Source organism: Euprymna scolopes, chromosome 19, assembly GCF_053919585.1.
Source record: "Euprymna scolopes isolate OS-2025 chromosome 19, ASM5391958v1, whole genome shotgun sequence".
Taxonomy (NCBI): Eukaryota; Metazoa; Mollusca; class Cephalopoda; order Sepiida; family Sepiolidae; genus Euprymna; species Euprymna scolopes.
In genome coordinates this window covers 76,360,804-76,377,780 of record NC_136500.1, presented here as the reverse complement: position 1 = coordinate 76,377,780, position 16,977 = coordinate 76,360,804, and the positions used below count along the sequence as shown (strand labels likewise).

The 16,977-nt window shown below is 32.7% G+C and overlaps 1 protein-coding gene across 2 annotated transcripts in view; it reads left to right on the top strand.

Moving 5' to 3' along the window:
• Positions 1 to 16,977, top strand: part of LOC145239766 (inactive phospholipase C-like protein 1) — a 162,890-nt gene that overhangs the window by 117,036 nt on the left and 28,877 nt on the right. For both annotated transcript variants that reach the window (XM_080103196.1, XM_080103195.1), the window contains 3 exons: positions 3,425 to 3,604; positions 8,447 to 8,625; positions 16,227 to 16,365. In XM_080103196.1, coding sequence (XP_079959322.1) covers positions 3,425 to 3,604; positions 8,447 to 8,625; positions 16,227 to 16,365 — 498 coding nt within the window. The remainder of the gene's footprint in view (positions 1 to 3,424; positions 3,605 to 8,446; positions 8,626 to 16,226; positions 16,366 to 16,977) is intronic.

The following is a 16,977-nucleotide window of genomic DNA, read 5'->3' as shown; positions in this document are numbered from 1 at the left end:
CTTTTTGATGAAAACTGGTTTTCTTTTTTTGTTGCAGACCATCTGCTAGTTAGCCAGTTGTGTACGAATCCCAAGAGCAATAGGAGCCTTCTATTATGTGTGAAAGTGACACAATGTTCAACGAGCGAGATCTGAGATGTGCCGCTGTACAACTCATGCTGTCTACCAATCCAAGTTATGACAACAGGACCATTGCCAGCACCCTTAAAATGCAAATCTGGAATATTCAATGCTTGGGGGCACAACTCAACGAAGTTTACGGCCGTGGTTATGGTCTTTGGTGTGGTTTCAAGTGAGGGCCACATCATGCCACCTCACATCTTTGAAGTTAGCTTGAAAGTGTACCTGGATGTGCTGAAGTGTGTGGTGATCCACTGGTGCAATCAGGTGGCCACTGGCAGACCCTGGATGTAGTATCAGGACTTTATGCCAACCCACAAGTCCAAAGAGACCTAGGCTTGGCTTCAGGAGGAATGTTACGACTTTGTACTCTTCTCTCACTGCCCCCTCCTCCTGCTGGACGACTTCGTTTGGTCATACGTCAAGAACATCCTCCCACAACACCAAAACTAGCCTGATCGCCGCCATCTGCTAAGTATTCGCTGAGCTCCTGCCGACGTTTGTGGAAAAAGCATAATCCCAGTTCTGGACTCTTATCGAGGTGGTGATTGAGGCTGAAGGCTGCTACATTGAATAGGTGTCAGCTCTACTACATAATCAAGTTACCTGAATTGATTTTTTTTTTTTCAATAAAATTTTAAAAATAAATCTAGTGTTGTTTTCTTTAGGGCGACGAATTTATCATTCCATCCTCTCTCTGTATGTATGTGTATATATTTTTAAAAATACAACAATAACATTTTCACTTAAATAAACTACAGTTTTACAAATTGAAAACAAAAAAGTAGGAATAACCCACCAACTCTATTTATGAGACATGATGATTAATTATATTTTTTGATCTAGACAGAATCGTTTTCATCCAATTTATTTCTTCACATTCGTGTCTTACCACTCATAAAGGTGAATTTATTTCACATAGTTTTGGTCAAGAAACAGGGATTTGCAAGAGTTACATAGACAAAATATGAAAGAAAACACATGCACACATAATATTGGTTGAGTCTGAGTCTAGTTGTCTCACACTCGTCAAATCTTAGTTTGGGAACAAGACAGGAACATAATTGTTTCTTCAACTTAATGTAAAAATATTGAGTAAAGAAATACATTGTAGTTATAAACTAATTATATAATAAATATATTTTTAATCAATACAGCAGCAGTTTTTCATTCTTTATCTTCATCCCTTAAAACTTAAAAAAGGAAAAAATATATATTTTTACCTTTGAGATTTAAGTTTTTTCAACATAAATAGATAAGAGTTTATCAGGAATCATTTTAAAAATTCTTGTGTACAAAATATGAATAAGCTATGTATGTATTTAGCTTCTTAAATGTGTTTTTTCAAAAGATGTTCATTCTGTACGATTGTTAGATTTGTATTGGATGGAACCCTCCATGAAAGTTGTCTCCCTTGTACCAAAGATGTTGAGCAGAGTTATCTTTCTTGTATTTTTGTTTAGCTGACATTTTTGAGGACTTAAATCAATGTCCTCATTATGAAAGTAGTTCTTCTTTGGTTGCAAATATATATTAGATATTTTTGGTTTATCTACACAGAAACGTTTTTATTTAATTCACTCTTCATATACGTGTCTTGCTATTCAAAAATATCACCACATCACTTCAGCAGGCAAATCATTTTTCAATTAGATGAACGTTGAAAAAATAAAAGATTTATTTGAAGAGAAAACATAAAAATAACTTAAAATATGCATATACAAAAGATTTTTTTAGTTTTTTCTTTTAATGGAAATCGCTCTAGACAAGGTATGAAGCCACTTGTTGTAAAGCACAAAAAAAAAAAAAATAATTCAAAGTCAAAAACTAGCCAACAGATAAATGTTAGATGGATAGATTTTGACTTTGGAAACTCTCATTCTTCCTCCTTTGTCAGAAACTTTGTTCATCGAATCTAAGATCAAAATGACAGAATAAGGGAGCGAGAGTTGCAAAAGTAAACCCAAGGTCCAATTTCTACTCAACTCCAAAATGTTAATGTAAAGATAAAATGGAAGTGTCACAATTTGTCTTTGGGCTAAATTTTAATAAGTTTAATAAATATCACATTTTTTAATTGGCAGTATTGAAATGATCGACCCATCAAGTGTAAACAGACTGTGCTGCCCTCATGAAAATGTTAATCAGCATCTTGTCTAGACAGCCAGTTAACCGTGACTCACAAAAGTGGAAAACAAATGCATTTGATTTTAAGAAAAAGGGTGATTTATTTCTTTTTAATGAATAAAGTAAAAATTTGAAAGAAAACCTGAAACGAAAGAAGACGAGTTTCACTATGATGAAATAAGTGGACATTCAGGATAGAAAAAGGATGCAAAAACAAAGAGAAGGAAAGGGGAAAGCGAGTGCAACAAGTAGGAAGGCTTCATTGGTTGAAGGAATAAATTCTACTGTAACAACCATCCAAGGAATGATCGCACTCATAAGAAAGTAGTTGCAAACTTAGCTGGCCTTAAATTGCATGGAAATACAGTCGAAATGTGTCACAAAAGGAAGATATAATCAAAGAATGGCACAAGATAAGTAAATTTGACTTAAACAAGCAACAAAGAAATTAAAATAAAGTCTACCAAAGTTATGTAGGAAGGTGGAGAGAATGAACAGAACGTCCATCTAGTAGACAGAGTTGGGAAGAAAATGGTAAAAAAATCCTGTCAAGAAAAAGCAAGTCTCATAGCTATCACGTTGTCGAGAAATGGAAAAGAAAGCTCAAGGTAGCATGATGAAGGTTTGATAATCAAACAAGAAATGGGATGGAATAAAATCAAGAACAGTTAGAAAGCAAAGAAGATAATGTCACAGTGAGACTAGAAGTCAATAAAAATGGGAAACAGTGAAGGGTGAATTTGTCCCGGATAAAAACAGTACCATTATAAAACATGACACAAAATAGTCAATCAATTTTAAGACAAACAGCCATTTTAATTCCTCTTCAGGAAAAACGCTACCTCACTATGAACGTGAAAATACCCTTATCTATTGATGAGAAATAATTTTCATACAGGAAAGTATGCTTCTATCAGTATCTCTTCTGAACTTTATGCACTCTTCATCGGCTGAAACATTGTGAGAATAACCCAAGATGAGAACAATAGTGCAAACAATCCAACTCTTGATTCCCTTATTCTGTCCTTTCTTCACATTTCATGAGCAATGTTTCTGACAAATGAGGGAAGAATTGCTGCTTTCTGGATTAAAAGCTATTTCATCTAACACTTATAAATGGCTAGTTCCGAAAAAGTATTTTCTTTAATTCTAAATGTCATTTTCTTCCCAATTTCAGAGAAATATTGGCACATGTGTTCAATCAGTGAATCTCAAGCAGTAAAAATGGCCCTCCAAGGACCCGAAGAATTTGTGAACCACAACAAGCGGTTTCTGTCACGTATATATCCAAATGGAATGAGGGTGGATTCGAGTAATTACAATCCACTTGATCTCTGGAATTGCGGCTGTCAGATAGGTATTATTTTTGGGTGTACCTTCTGTTAAAATCGAACTACTTTCTAATACAAATTCGAGTTAATTAAAAAAAAAATTGTTTTTATTTAGAATTCAAGCTAATTAAAAAAAAAAAAAAAAACTGCATAAAGATTTTTTATGTGTGTACTCGTCACAGAACTGAAAATGTCATATTCCAAAAATCATCTAAATTTATCAAGTAGATTTATTTTTATTAAGAAAATCATTTTTAAACAATTTAAAGCGATTAATGTGAAGTCTGAGGCATTACAAGGTTGATCTTGCAAGTTTAAATTATTGTAGACTTATCTGCCTTTTTTTTTTTTTTTTTTTTCAAGATGGTAACGCAAGACAGTTCCTTCTTGCTTACTAATAAAATTTTATTTTCTTAGTTAAATATAAAACTACTTGATCAATATATATGATTTTTGGAATATGACATCTTTATTCTGTGACAGGTACATAGATCATAAACATTTTCCCAAATTTTCTGTATTTTTTTTTTTTTTTCATTATTCTAAATAAGAACCAAAAATTGTTTGGATTTTAATATTTCTATGATATAATGTATTTGCCAGAATTGTAATGTAAAATATCTTTTTTTTTTATGTAAATGATTAACAGTAATCATTCGGTGTTTCCTGGATGGAGATGTATTATTTTTTTATATAATCTACTTCTATATAAAGTTGAGTTTTTTTGTCACACTGACATTGATATTAAAAGCTTACATTTTCTGTTTTAAATTATTAAAATGAACTTAATATACTCGATCCTGGATATTTGAGCAACTAAATAAATGTAAACTAATTTGAATATTCTTTGTATAATTTCTATGTTATGCATAACTGCATAGCATTTGAGATGGAAAACGACTAAAACAAAAAAACATGACTACTGACATTCTTCTTTTTGGAAAACAAGTCTTGTTTTGAAATTAAGTTTAACTTAAGAGAACATAAAATGTATGAATTTCAAAACGAAGCTTCTTTCCAATGGAGAAGAATGGGTTCTTCTTTGTTATTGCAGCAAAATTCGAGAATTGAAATACTGAATGGTATCTACTGAATTTTCATGTTACAGTAATGAACATATTCAAAAATTACAAAAAAAAAACATGTTAAGGTACAAAATTAATCAATGAAAATAGCTTTCGAAACAATGAGTGAAAATCAAGTTTTGCAAAAAAAAAAAAAAAAAAAAAAAAGAAACCAGAGTTTTAATCATAACAGAAGGGAGGTAAATATTTTCTGAAACCTGAACATCTTTGGCCAATTTAGTAAAACTTAATTTTCGCTAATTGTCTTCCAAAACTATTTTCATTAATAATTCATTTTCTACTTTATCGTTTTTCATAAGTTTTGGATATTTTCATTACTATGACATGAAAATTAATTAGATATCTATTAGTTTCACTTGAAATTCAATATTTCAATTTTAGAATTTCACTGCAATAATGAAGCAGAACCGAAGAATGTTGGTGGCCATTTTGTTGGCTAACAATTTGTAAAAAGAGAATATTTGAGATTAAATAAAGAATTTAAAACTATTTCAAAGTACAAAAAATGAGCCAGATAGAGAGAAAAGTAAATTTTATTTGTTATGGTAACATTTATTTATTGTATATTTGATTTTTTTTTTGTCTTCAGTGGACAATCCCCGGCAATCTGACCACCAACATATACTAAATCCATAAAAATCATTCAGATCACTTAGAGTAAATTTTTTTCTTCTTACATGTTTAACATCAATGTGATTTATTTCATCTGTTATTCTTATCCTAGTTCATACTACACAAGTGGTTTTCACCTGGCATTGCCCATATGGAGATGTATTCCTGTTTTGAATGTTTCTTAAAAAATCATTTCAAATGTAGTCATGTTTACAATTTTAGCCTTGAAAGAAAACTTAAACAGTAGCATTTGCAATATGAGGTCAAGTAATAAAAAACTGTTACATGGTAGTATTTATTAAAAACAAAACAAAAAAGCACACACACTGAGGTTTTTTTTTTCAGCTGTAAAACAGTAGATGGCTTTAACGAATCAAAACAAATTTGATTATTCTAAATCTTAAAAATACAAATAAAATTAATTTTTAAAATTTTAAACCTATTTTAAATACATTCTTCATCGAAATATTTTTTTTTATTTAATGTTTATCATTATTTTAAGAAACAAAGGAAATCTTTTAAAAAAAAACCCTGATTTTCATTTCTTTAAGTTCTAATATATTTCAGTCAGTTTATGGACCTAACCGATAATTGTCCCTAGTTACCACAGATAGGCTCAAAGGAAAATTATAATGATGTTTTTAAATTTTGTGAAAAAATTAAACCCTTATTGAAACCTATTTGAATGTTCTACTGACATATTGATTTCTACAATGCACAAATATTTTTATATAAAAAAAAGATAGGTGATAAAATTACTTTTCTACTTGTCAGTTTTTTGGGCGGTTTTTTGTTATTGTTTTTTAATAAAGAAAGAAAATCTTAAAATCTCAACCCTTAAAACTCGGTGCAAGAACATACATTTTGGAGTTCTCAAACTCTTTGATTCAGACAGTAAGTAAATAAGGTTGTTCACTTATTAAATTAGCTTAAATAATAAGGTCTTCACTTGCTCAAGTATATATATATATATATATATATATATATATATATATATATATATATATATATATATATATATATAATCATGACAGCTGCTTCTTCTTGACAGAAGCTTGCATCTCTTCAGCTTTGTGTCAGGCGTCCATTTGCACGTAGATGGCTCTTCTGCCCAGCTACACTCTTGCATAATCGTTCAGAAGTGGCAGAGGAACTTGCCAGTATTTGTGGATTCTTATAGAGGGACTTTATTATGCTCCTTTGAGTGTCATGTTAAACAGCTTACAGATTTACAGGCCACTCCACAGATATTACAACAATACTTGAGTGGTCTGGGTGGCAGCACATCCTCATAAAATTGTTGGTCTTGTCTAATATTGTGTGATTTCACATAGTTTGCCAAACCAGCTTTAGACAGAAGAAATCTTACACAGACTGTGCAGTTCAGTTCTTGTTGAAAGTCGGCAGGAACTGCAGATTCATCCTACATTCTGAGAGCATGCTTCAATATTGCATACTGAACATGCTTTTCCTCAAAATTTCTGCATATTGTGTGTGTGTGTGTATATATATATATATATATATATATATATATATATATATATATATATAAATTGGGGGCTGAGATCTTGAAACATTGTTCTGAAAAGGCAACAACAATTTGATATATTACTAAATTTTATGTAACTAATTTCTTTGATTATTTTTTTTTTATTTCTAGATTATCTTCAGTGGACAAATGCGGGATCTTAGCATCCCTTTTACATGATGAGGTCCTAAGTATGGTCTTAAAGTGCATTTGGTGGTGGTGCCCAAATTAAGGAGCTTTGAAGGAATGTCAACTCATCTTTTAGTTAACACTACCTTCTGGTTCGCTCTGACCCAAGGTGGTAATACCTGTCAGAATTCCATTCATGAGTTTAATAGAATTTGTCCTGGGTATAACATTAAACTACTTTGGACACGTTTGGGCATCCTGAAATCAAGCTTAATTTAGTCTAGATTTATGCAAAGGAATAAAATGTGGGTGGAAGCTCTTTGTGAAAATTCAAATCTTTCCAATTTTTTGTAACATTTTAACTTATAGATTTGACATTAATTAATAAACATTTCTCAAATTTCAGTTTCTTTGGAGAAAGGGTTTTTAGATGGTAAAATATGGGAACAATCTTTCATTTTAATATGTCAGATTTGTATTTTTTTTTTTTATTATGGAAATCGCTTGATACACGTCATGAAGCTTCTTGATTTAAGGAGGTAACAAGTGTTGTAAGGCCAGGAGATATCTATTGACCTTTGTCTTGAAAAGACCAGGACTGTGGATAGAAGGAAAACAGTGAGCAGGAAGAGAATTCAACAACCTTGCAGTCCTTGGAAAGAAGGTACTGGAATAGGAAGCTGTATTACAATAGGATATTAAAACAGCCAATTAGTGGAGACCTCTAGACGAACGTGTCAAATAAGCTGGAACAAAGGAAGCAAGGAATAGGTTAGACAATTCTGAGAAACACATGCCATAAATAGTATTTGTAGAAAAGACAGACTAGAAACATTGTGTCTGTAACAGAGAGGTTGCAGTGAAGAAAAAAGTATGAGGCCAATCAAAGTACAGATACGTTTCTGCAATTTACGAAGAACCTTCACCAACCCAAATATGACAACAGTACTTCATACATGATCTGATAGTAGATTTGTAGAGATGGAGAATAACCTTCGGTGTGAGAAAGTGCTTAGAGTGATAGAACCGATTTTACAAGAATTAGGAAGAGTAATGGATTTAATATACGGACTCCAATAAATCCATAGACATTTGACACCAATTAAACAAAATTGTATGAATTTCAATTTCTGAAGACGCTTCAAAAGACTAAGTATTCTAGACATAAGGTTTAATATCATTATGTTTATTTGAATCATATGGGAACACCATCAGTAAGGTGACTTACTAGATTATTATTCAAATACTGTAGCCAGGACCACTCTACTCTTTCAAACAAATATATCCTTTTTTGCGAAACCTATCAGATTGTCTCTTTAAAACAAATTATTTACCTTAAAAGTTAATAATATAAATAAAATAGATTTAAATTAAATAATTTAAGGTAAATAATTTCTTTTAAAGAAAAAAAGAAAATATTATACACTTTTGTATTAAAAATTTTTTTTTTTTTTTTTCAAGCACACTACCATATACTTTTACATTTAAAAATTTATTTTATTTTATTTTTTTAGTCTCTGTCAATTACCAAACTCCAGGTCTAATGATGGATTTATACAATGGATGGTTCCAGAAGAATGGTGGATGCGGTTATGCATTGAAACCAGCCGTGATGAGGGAAGAAATTTCATATTTCAGTGCCAATACCAAAGATGTTTTACCTGATGTCACTCCTCAATCACTTCATGTCAGGGTAAGTTTTATTTTCGTATGTGTTGTTTTACATTTAAAATGATAATTTGACTATTATAGTCTATGTTAGAAGAAGCTGCATGATTAGTATATGAGATACTATAATGCTGTAAGTTGTCTCTTTGCACTGGTTACTTACAAGTTGTCTCCCTTGCAGTTATATAACAAATCCCGCCCCACTTTTATTTTAAAGTGTAATGTTTTACATTTAAGATGATAATTTAACTATATAGTTATAATTTGACTCCTCATCATCATCAGTTTAACGTCTGCTGGTGCTTATTCAGTATGGAGCACAGATGAAAATTGCAGTTTAAAATAAAAGAACAGAAAAATACTTTGATATACTTGATGTAAAAATAGATATCTACACAAAAATTAGGAAAAATTGAGTAGAATTTTAATTAAAATAAAAATCAGTTTTATCGTATTTTGCTGATCTACCATTGATAAGGGTGGAAAATCCCATAAAAACAGGGAGAGATAACTCAATTTAACCAAGAAATACTGAATGGCAGATCGGCAAAAATAAAAAAAAAAAATGATTTTTATCTTTAATTAAAATTCTACTTGATAATTTTTTTCTAATTTTTGGTGAGAATGACTGTCTTTGCGTGATGCATAAGTATATCAAAGAGTTTTTTTTATTGAAATGTGATGACACCTGTGCCTCTATTGTATAAGCACCTAACATCTATTTTGCATGCCAACATCTGTTGAACAGCTTTTAGAAATCAACTTCCAAAGTTATCTCTAGTCATTTCCATTCTTAGGTGATTGCCTGCCAGAGCTAAAAAGTGCTTTTCCTGCTCATAACTATATAGCAAGATATTAGTATAAGGATGCTGTAATGTTGTATCCTCTACTGCACTAGTCATTTACAAGTTATCTCTGTTTTGTAGTCAGATAAGTTATTTCCTCTTATTATGAAACTACTCTAATGTCTTCTCCCCTTTTTTTCAGTCTAGACTATCATATTATTCAAATGCATAAACATGTAGCTAATAAAAGCAGAAGTTAGACACTGTGTGTTTTAATTCCTAACTTCAGCAGATGTTTGAATATATTACAGTTGTGTCAGTATTTTGGGGTGTGGTGTAAACATGATGCCATTGACCCAAATGCATATATAGGCATGAGGATCTGAAGAGAGGAAAAAGGAAAAGATGGCGATTAGTAAGTTACACTTGGCGAGCGCTCATGTCTTCTCTTTTCTACTATCCCTTCCGCGAGTCAAACTTTGTGAAAATTGTTGTGTTAGTGAGGTTTGTCTGGTGCCGTGTTCTGAGAGTTGTGCTGTTTCTTATTTTATTTTTCCAAGAGACACACACACACACACACACACATTAAAATTTATAAATTCATTTGCATGGGAATTACAGCATTCACCCACACCAAACCTCTTGGGTCAAAAAGCAAGATGCTTGAGAAATGGCCAACGTAGCTGAAAACACAATGTTTTTATCAAAAATATGAATTTTTGACCAATCAGGGCTCGATTTAAAAAATCTTCAAAAAAATCTGTCTGATTTGAGCGGTTATTGGCTTTTTATAGTAAGGCCACAGGTTGGGGTCTGGCGATCTGCTGAACCAATCACAGCCAGCCATGTATCTGGGGAAACCCCAGATACATTTGCGTGTATGCACTTCCCCAATATTACCAGAGATTTTGCAATCTGAGACCAAAAATGAATTCCCGTTCACACGACCTTAAGGTCAAAACCTATCATTCAGAAAGTCCTTGTCTGAAACAGGTGTCCTCGAGGCCAAGATAGGTCTGGTTCCATCTCCACCTTGTTCTGACATTTCCGGCCTCCTCATTCTCAATCAACAAAACACATGTCTGGTTTTAATAATAAAAAAATATATCTATTTTAATTCAAGTATTTTTGATACCTGCCGTTGTCTGGGATTCAATTAGACAATCTTAGCAATTTTACCCGGTCTTTCTCAGGTCCCAGGGAGGTCTAAACCTCCCCAATGGGGAGTAAATCGCTCCCTCAAGACAATCATGTTACAAAATATAAAAGGCGCAGGGAAGCAACACCAACAGCAATGCTTGCTGAGTGAAATTCAGTAGCTAAAATGACAGCTTTACTCGCACGTCAAAGAACATTGCTTGACTCTATCTTTCTCTGACTTCATCACATAGGACTTTTTCTCTCATGCTCTCATACAGACTGCCACCTTGGCACACACTAAAAAGTAATTTCTTTTAACGAAAAATAAACAAAAGTTTATTTCACATTATTTGGTAGTTCTTATTTATTTCAGGGGATTTATGCAAGTCCCCAACAGAGCCAACTGGTGCCGATTGCCATGTAATGACAGTCGGCCGACGATGTGGCGATCAGAAAGAGAGGACATACTCATGTTAAATACACGCCGATTGATTAGTGTGGTAAACGAAGAAAATTAAAAACTTTTTCTTGCACCTGGAAAATTTGTGTCAAAGTTCTTATTTTCTTTGTGGCCATCTCTACATACAACGTTAGCATCTGGTAGAGAGAACAACAATATTACATTGTAAATACTCTTGATAATAAATTATTTTCTTCATTATTATCAAGCGACAGTTAATTATTATTATTATTATCCATTTACTATGAGTTCTCACAGGTTATCATCAGAGATTAGTCACTAACAACCTGTGGTATTCCCTGGAGCCTGAGTGAAAACAAGTCTCCCCAGATTTCCAGTACTCTCCACCTCTGTCAGTAATTTATACAAATGAATTTGCATCATCGCAATAGCCGTTTGTGTCTGTTAGAGGAGACAACAACCTTACACACAGATTATCAGATTTATTATATTCATGTAATCAACGTGAGAGACATTATTCATCAGTGAAAATAAGATGGTTCGAACACTGTTCTAGTGATAATAAACATCAGTACCAATTGAGGTGACAATGTCTTGTAATGTTTCCATCTAAAATGGCCAAGACCGTGATGGAAACCATGTTGGATTATGTAAATAATTTTTCTTGCGCGATGAGTGATATTTCCTGACTGCTGGAAAATTGCTTCTGTGGTACCAGTCTTCAAGAATTCTGGTGAAAGAACTGACCCATTCAATTATCGCCCCATTAGCCTCCTCCTGCTTTTCGCCAAAATATTTGAGTCCATAATTAACCAAGCTCTAGTTCATCACCTTACAGCTGTTAAACTTCTTACTGGCGAACAATATGGATTTAAGCAAGCCTGTTTTACAGCAGATATCCTAACTGTAATCTCTGAACGTATATACCATTCACTGAACAAAGCAGGGGAGCGCAGAGCGGTAGCCCTAGATATATCTAAGGTTTTTGCTAAGGTATGGCACGATGGTCTCCTCAGGAAAATCAGATCATACGGTATCACTGGACAAATACTTAACATAATTAAAGCCTTCTTAAGTAAGAGAAGAATCCAGGTTGTCCTTGACAGTCGTACATCTAAACAATATGATATAAATGTGGGAGTAACTCAGAGATCTACCATTTGACCTTTATTATTCCAAATATTCATAAATGACCTCTCTGGTAAAATTGCCTCTGAGATGGGTATATTTGCTGATGACATCACGCTTTATAACAGGCATCAGGGGAAAACAAATGAACACATATCTAAGGAAATGGCAGAAACTATAGTGGGATGGGGACATAAATGGATGGTCACATTCAATGCTGCCAAGACTAAGCTTGTTTCCTTCAATAATTACAAGAAACCTTCCCAACCACCATGTGCAATGGCTAAAGATACATTACCTGAAAGTACTTTTAAACTCCTCGGCCTAATGTTCACAGGGAACATGAGTTGGAACAAATACATTGAGAGCATTGCCAAGGACGCTATGAAGAAAGTGGGCTTTCTCCACTGTGCTAGAAAGCTACTTACGCCTGAAAGTATCCTGTACCTTTATAAAGCCACAATTCATCCATGTATGGAGTATTGTTGTCACGTTTGGGCTGGTGCATCTGCTACTTGTCTCTCACTCCTGGACAGGGTTCAAAAGAGCGTTGCCAACATGATAGGTCCTGAACTGTCATCTAAGCTTCAACCTCTGTCCCATCTACTGTTCTACAAGTATATTAATGGTGAATGCTCTGACAAACTACAAGCACTTGTACCCCATCGACGTAAATACCCCCGAAAAACCCGACAAGCAGCAAAATCCCACCCCTACGCAGTAGAGATCCCTAAATGTAGGAAAGCCTTCTACTCCAATAGTTTCCCTAGAACCGTTAGACTTTGAAATTTCCTTCTGGGATTCAACTGTACTGACATGCAGAAGTTAAAATGTAATGTGAACAAACATCTTGCTGTTCATCTCCCTACATAGTATCCCTGCAACTTATGTCCTGAATAGTAGCCCCCTACATCAAAGTGGCACTATGCCTTGTTTGGGGTGAAAATGGTATTTTAAAAAAATATATATGAAAACATTTTTGGACAGTAGGATTTGTGAGTTCTGTTTGCGGTTCCATTAAAGTCAATTTTCAACCTTACAATTTGCTTATGCACTAGTGCTGTTGTCCTTCTTTATAAAGAGAACCTAATTTTTTTTTTTTCATCATTTATTTAGGAAGTTAACCAAAATGTACCAACATTACTTGCCTTCTTGCTACCTACTATTTTTAATGGGCTCATTGTGTTTGTGGTAGCCAAGGTTATATTCAAATAACTTTACACAGTTTCATGGTTTAATTCTTTTATTGTTTCTCTGATTGGATAAACACTACATGAACCATGGTATTAATAGGCGATTTATCTGTGTTAATAAGTTATTCAACAGGTCCCCCCACCTTCATATTTTGGAGATGTCTAGTTGGGTTAAAGTTATGTGACTACTTTCTTCTCGTCACAATAAACCAAGACAAAATAAAAAAAAGTTGCCCCTTCAAAACAAAACAAAAAATGTGGATGTATTAAATGGAATATAAATTTTTATAGAGAAAATTCTTATTTTTACTTTTTTGTAAATTGAAGATATTTTTGTATATAATTGTGTATATAATTGCTGAAGATTGCTACTGTGTTTAAAAAAAAAATTTGTAAGCTTTTAATATCAGAAGAGATACAATACTTTACCCAAAAAAGGAGAGAAAATTGTCAAAGAGATTAAAAGATTACAAACAGAAATTTTGGTTAATCTGCATCCTGTATTGTCTCAGATCAAGAATTAGATCTTTTAAATAGTATTTTGTTAGATCTATTAAATAGTATTTTGGAGAACCCTGCATCCTTTTGCTGCCACACCCCTTCTAGAATACTGTCTAGGTAACATAATATGGTCACGCTTTTTTAGCTTATGCAAACTAATGTGGTCATGTTCTTTGTGGCATGTCACCTACACAACCAAATGTGGCCATGCTCTTTATGGTATGTCGCCTTCACTAAAATGGCCACACTCTTTATGACATGTCGCCTACACAACCTAATGTGGCTACACTCTTTGTGGCATGATTCCTACACAATCTAATGTGGCCACGCTCGTTGTGGTATGTCTTCTACACAAACTAATATGGTCACATTCTTTGTGGCATGTCTTTTACACGGCCTAATGTGGCCATGCGCTTTGTGACATATTGCCTAGTCTGATGTGGCCACGCTCTTTGTGGCATGTCACCTATACAACCTAATGTGGTCATGCTCTGTCTCACATGTTGCCTATGAAACCTAATCTGGCTATGCTCTTAAAACCGTAGAAAAAAAAATGATATAGAATAGATTAACCTGGTTCCTCGCAACAAACAATCTAATAACTAAGATACAATGTATCTTTTGGAAAAACTGTGGATGCGTTGATCATTTAACAAATCTAAAACGTTACAATCATGATCCCTTTTGGTCAACATGTAAAAAATCCCTTTTTTTATCTTGAAAAAGCTTATGACATGCCATGGTATTCTATGATATCTACACAAAATCGGACTAAAAGTTAGATTATTTATATTCATCACTAATTTTTTATCCAGCAGAACTGTCACACATAAAAAAAAAAAGGTGGGCAACAACTTTGTCCAATATGAAAACTTATAATTTGAAGGAGAACACATTCCACTCATAAATCGATATAAGTTTCTAAGAGTAAATTTTGATGAAAAACTGAACTTTATTCCACGTATAAACTACATTAAAGAAAAATGTTATAAAGCCCACAAGGATTGAGGTTCTGATAAAAAATTAAAAAAAACTCTTATAAATCTATACAGATCCCTAATCAGATCCAAACTAGACAATCAATCCACCACAAAATCCTATTTTAAAAATTTTAATCAATTTTATCATAATGGCCCTGGGAGCCAACAAAACAACCCATTGGAAAGCCCATAAATTGAAGCTTTTGAGCTCCCTCTAAGATTGAGAGTCAACAACTTAGCTCTCAAGTACTTTACTAAAATAAAAGCAAACCCAAACAATCCTGCATACAACCATACCTTCAACTCCAAATACAAAGCCTCTTTTGAACAAAAAGAAAACACAATCAAATATTTGGATCTCAGAATGATTCCCATCGTCAATGATGCAAGCCTTACCCACATGCAAAGTTCTCCAACTCACAATACTCAAAATTCAACTTTGAGAAATCATATTGCCCAAGATAGATCTAAGTTTAAGTAAACATGAAAAAAAAAAAAACATCCGATAACTTTCCAAGATGATATAGACAAAATCAAAGAAATATCCAAACTACATCCACACCTATACAGATGGGTCTAAGCGAAATATGTAGCAAATGTAGTAATATTCAGTAAATTGATTAGCAGGCTAATGCAATTAAACAAAGAAATTATTTTCCACTGGATACCGAGCCATACTGTTAACAAAGGAAATAAATTAGTTGATTCAGCAGCAAAAACTGCCTTAAACATTCAATTGATTCACATTTTAAAATCCCATACATATCAATACATAAACAATGGAAAAATGACAAACTTACTAGAATGAATTTCCCAAAAATAAACTACATAAAGTAATGTCAAAAATAAAAAAAAAGCTGAACAAAATACCAAACTAAACAGAAAAGAAGTCACACTAGCAAGAATAAAGATGGGCCATATACATTTAATCTACTCATATCTCTTGAGGAAAGAAAATCAACCCATTTGTATACGATGTCAAACCCTACTCCAAATTAAACACATTCTAACTGATTGCATTGATTTTGTAGCAACGAGAGGTAGCTTCTATAAAGAAAAAAAAATAGTCAGGATTTATTTGAAAACCCAAAAACAATCCCTACATCATACTTTTATACCATAAAAAATTGTCCTTTATCAAAAAACCTTTAAAAGAACATATCACTTATATGTCAGCTAGAGCAGAGGGTAAAGGCCCCCCAGAACTATATTCAGCATAAAATGAACCAAAGGATTGACATGCCATAAAATTCAACAAAACAAAACAAACAGGCTATGCATCATATTCTTTTTGACATGTCATCTACGCAATTTCCTGCTGAGTCTTGTTTTATTTTAAGCATCAGACATGTTTCTTTCAGCTTCATCGTTGGTATCTTGTTTTATTTTAGGGTTATTTTCATTGTTTTTATTCCTAGTTCAATGAACAAGATAGTTTTGTCAATCAGTATCCAACATTATTTCTCTGATACTTTCAGATAATCAGCGGACAGAATTTTCCAAAACCGCGAGGGTCTGGTGCCAAAGGAGATATTACAGATCCTTATGTGACCATTGAGATATTTGGCATTCCAGCAGATTGTGCAGAAGAAAAGACTAAAACGGTCAACAATAATGGTAAGACAGTTTACAATTTATTTGAAAACAGCTTGTACTTATTTTACTTTCCGTTATTGGAACTAGTAAATCTTTAATTATTTATAATATATGTTTATGTTTAATATATAAAAGTGTTAGTTGAATTTTAAGTTATACTTAAATAGAATTTAATTAGACAAACCAAACTTTGATACTAACTATCCAATTCTCATTTGTTATTGTTGTACCATGTTATTGACAATAAACTCAAACATACTTTGCTACAATTTATTTATTTTTTTATAACTTAACCTGCCTCATCAGTTTGCTAATATGGATATATTGTTAAACATCTAAAAAAAGAAAAGTTGGCTAAGAATAATTTATTTTTCTAATTAGAGTTAATATTCCTTGTTTGCTTTTAGCTGACAAAAAAGGCATGATTATAGAAGTTAGAAATATTTACAAAACAAATTTTAACATAATGAATCCCGGGCAACATCGGTATTGCTAGTAATTATATACTTATACTAGCAGGCCACCTGGCATTGCCTGATCATAAAATACACTTAAGTATGATATTTTAATGTTTTAATGTATGCAGATTTCATATTTATTATTATTATAGAGTCAATTCTCTATTGATTATTA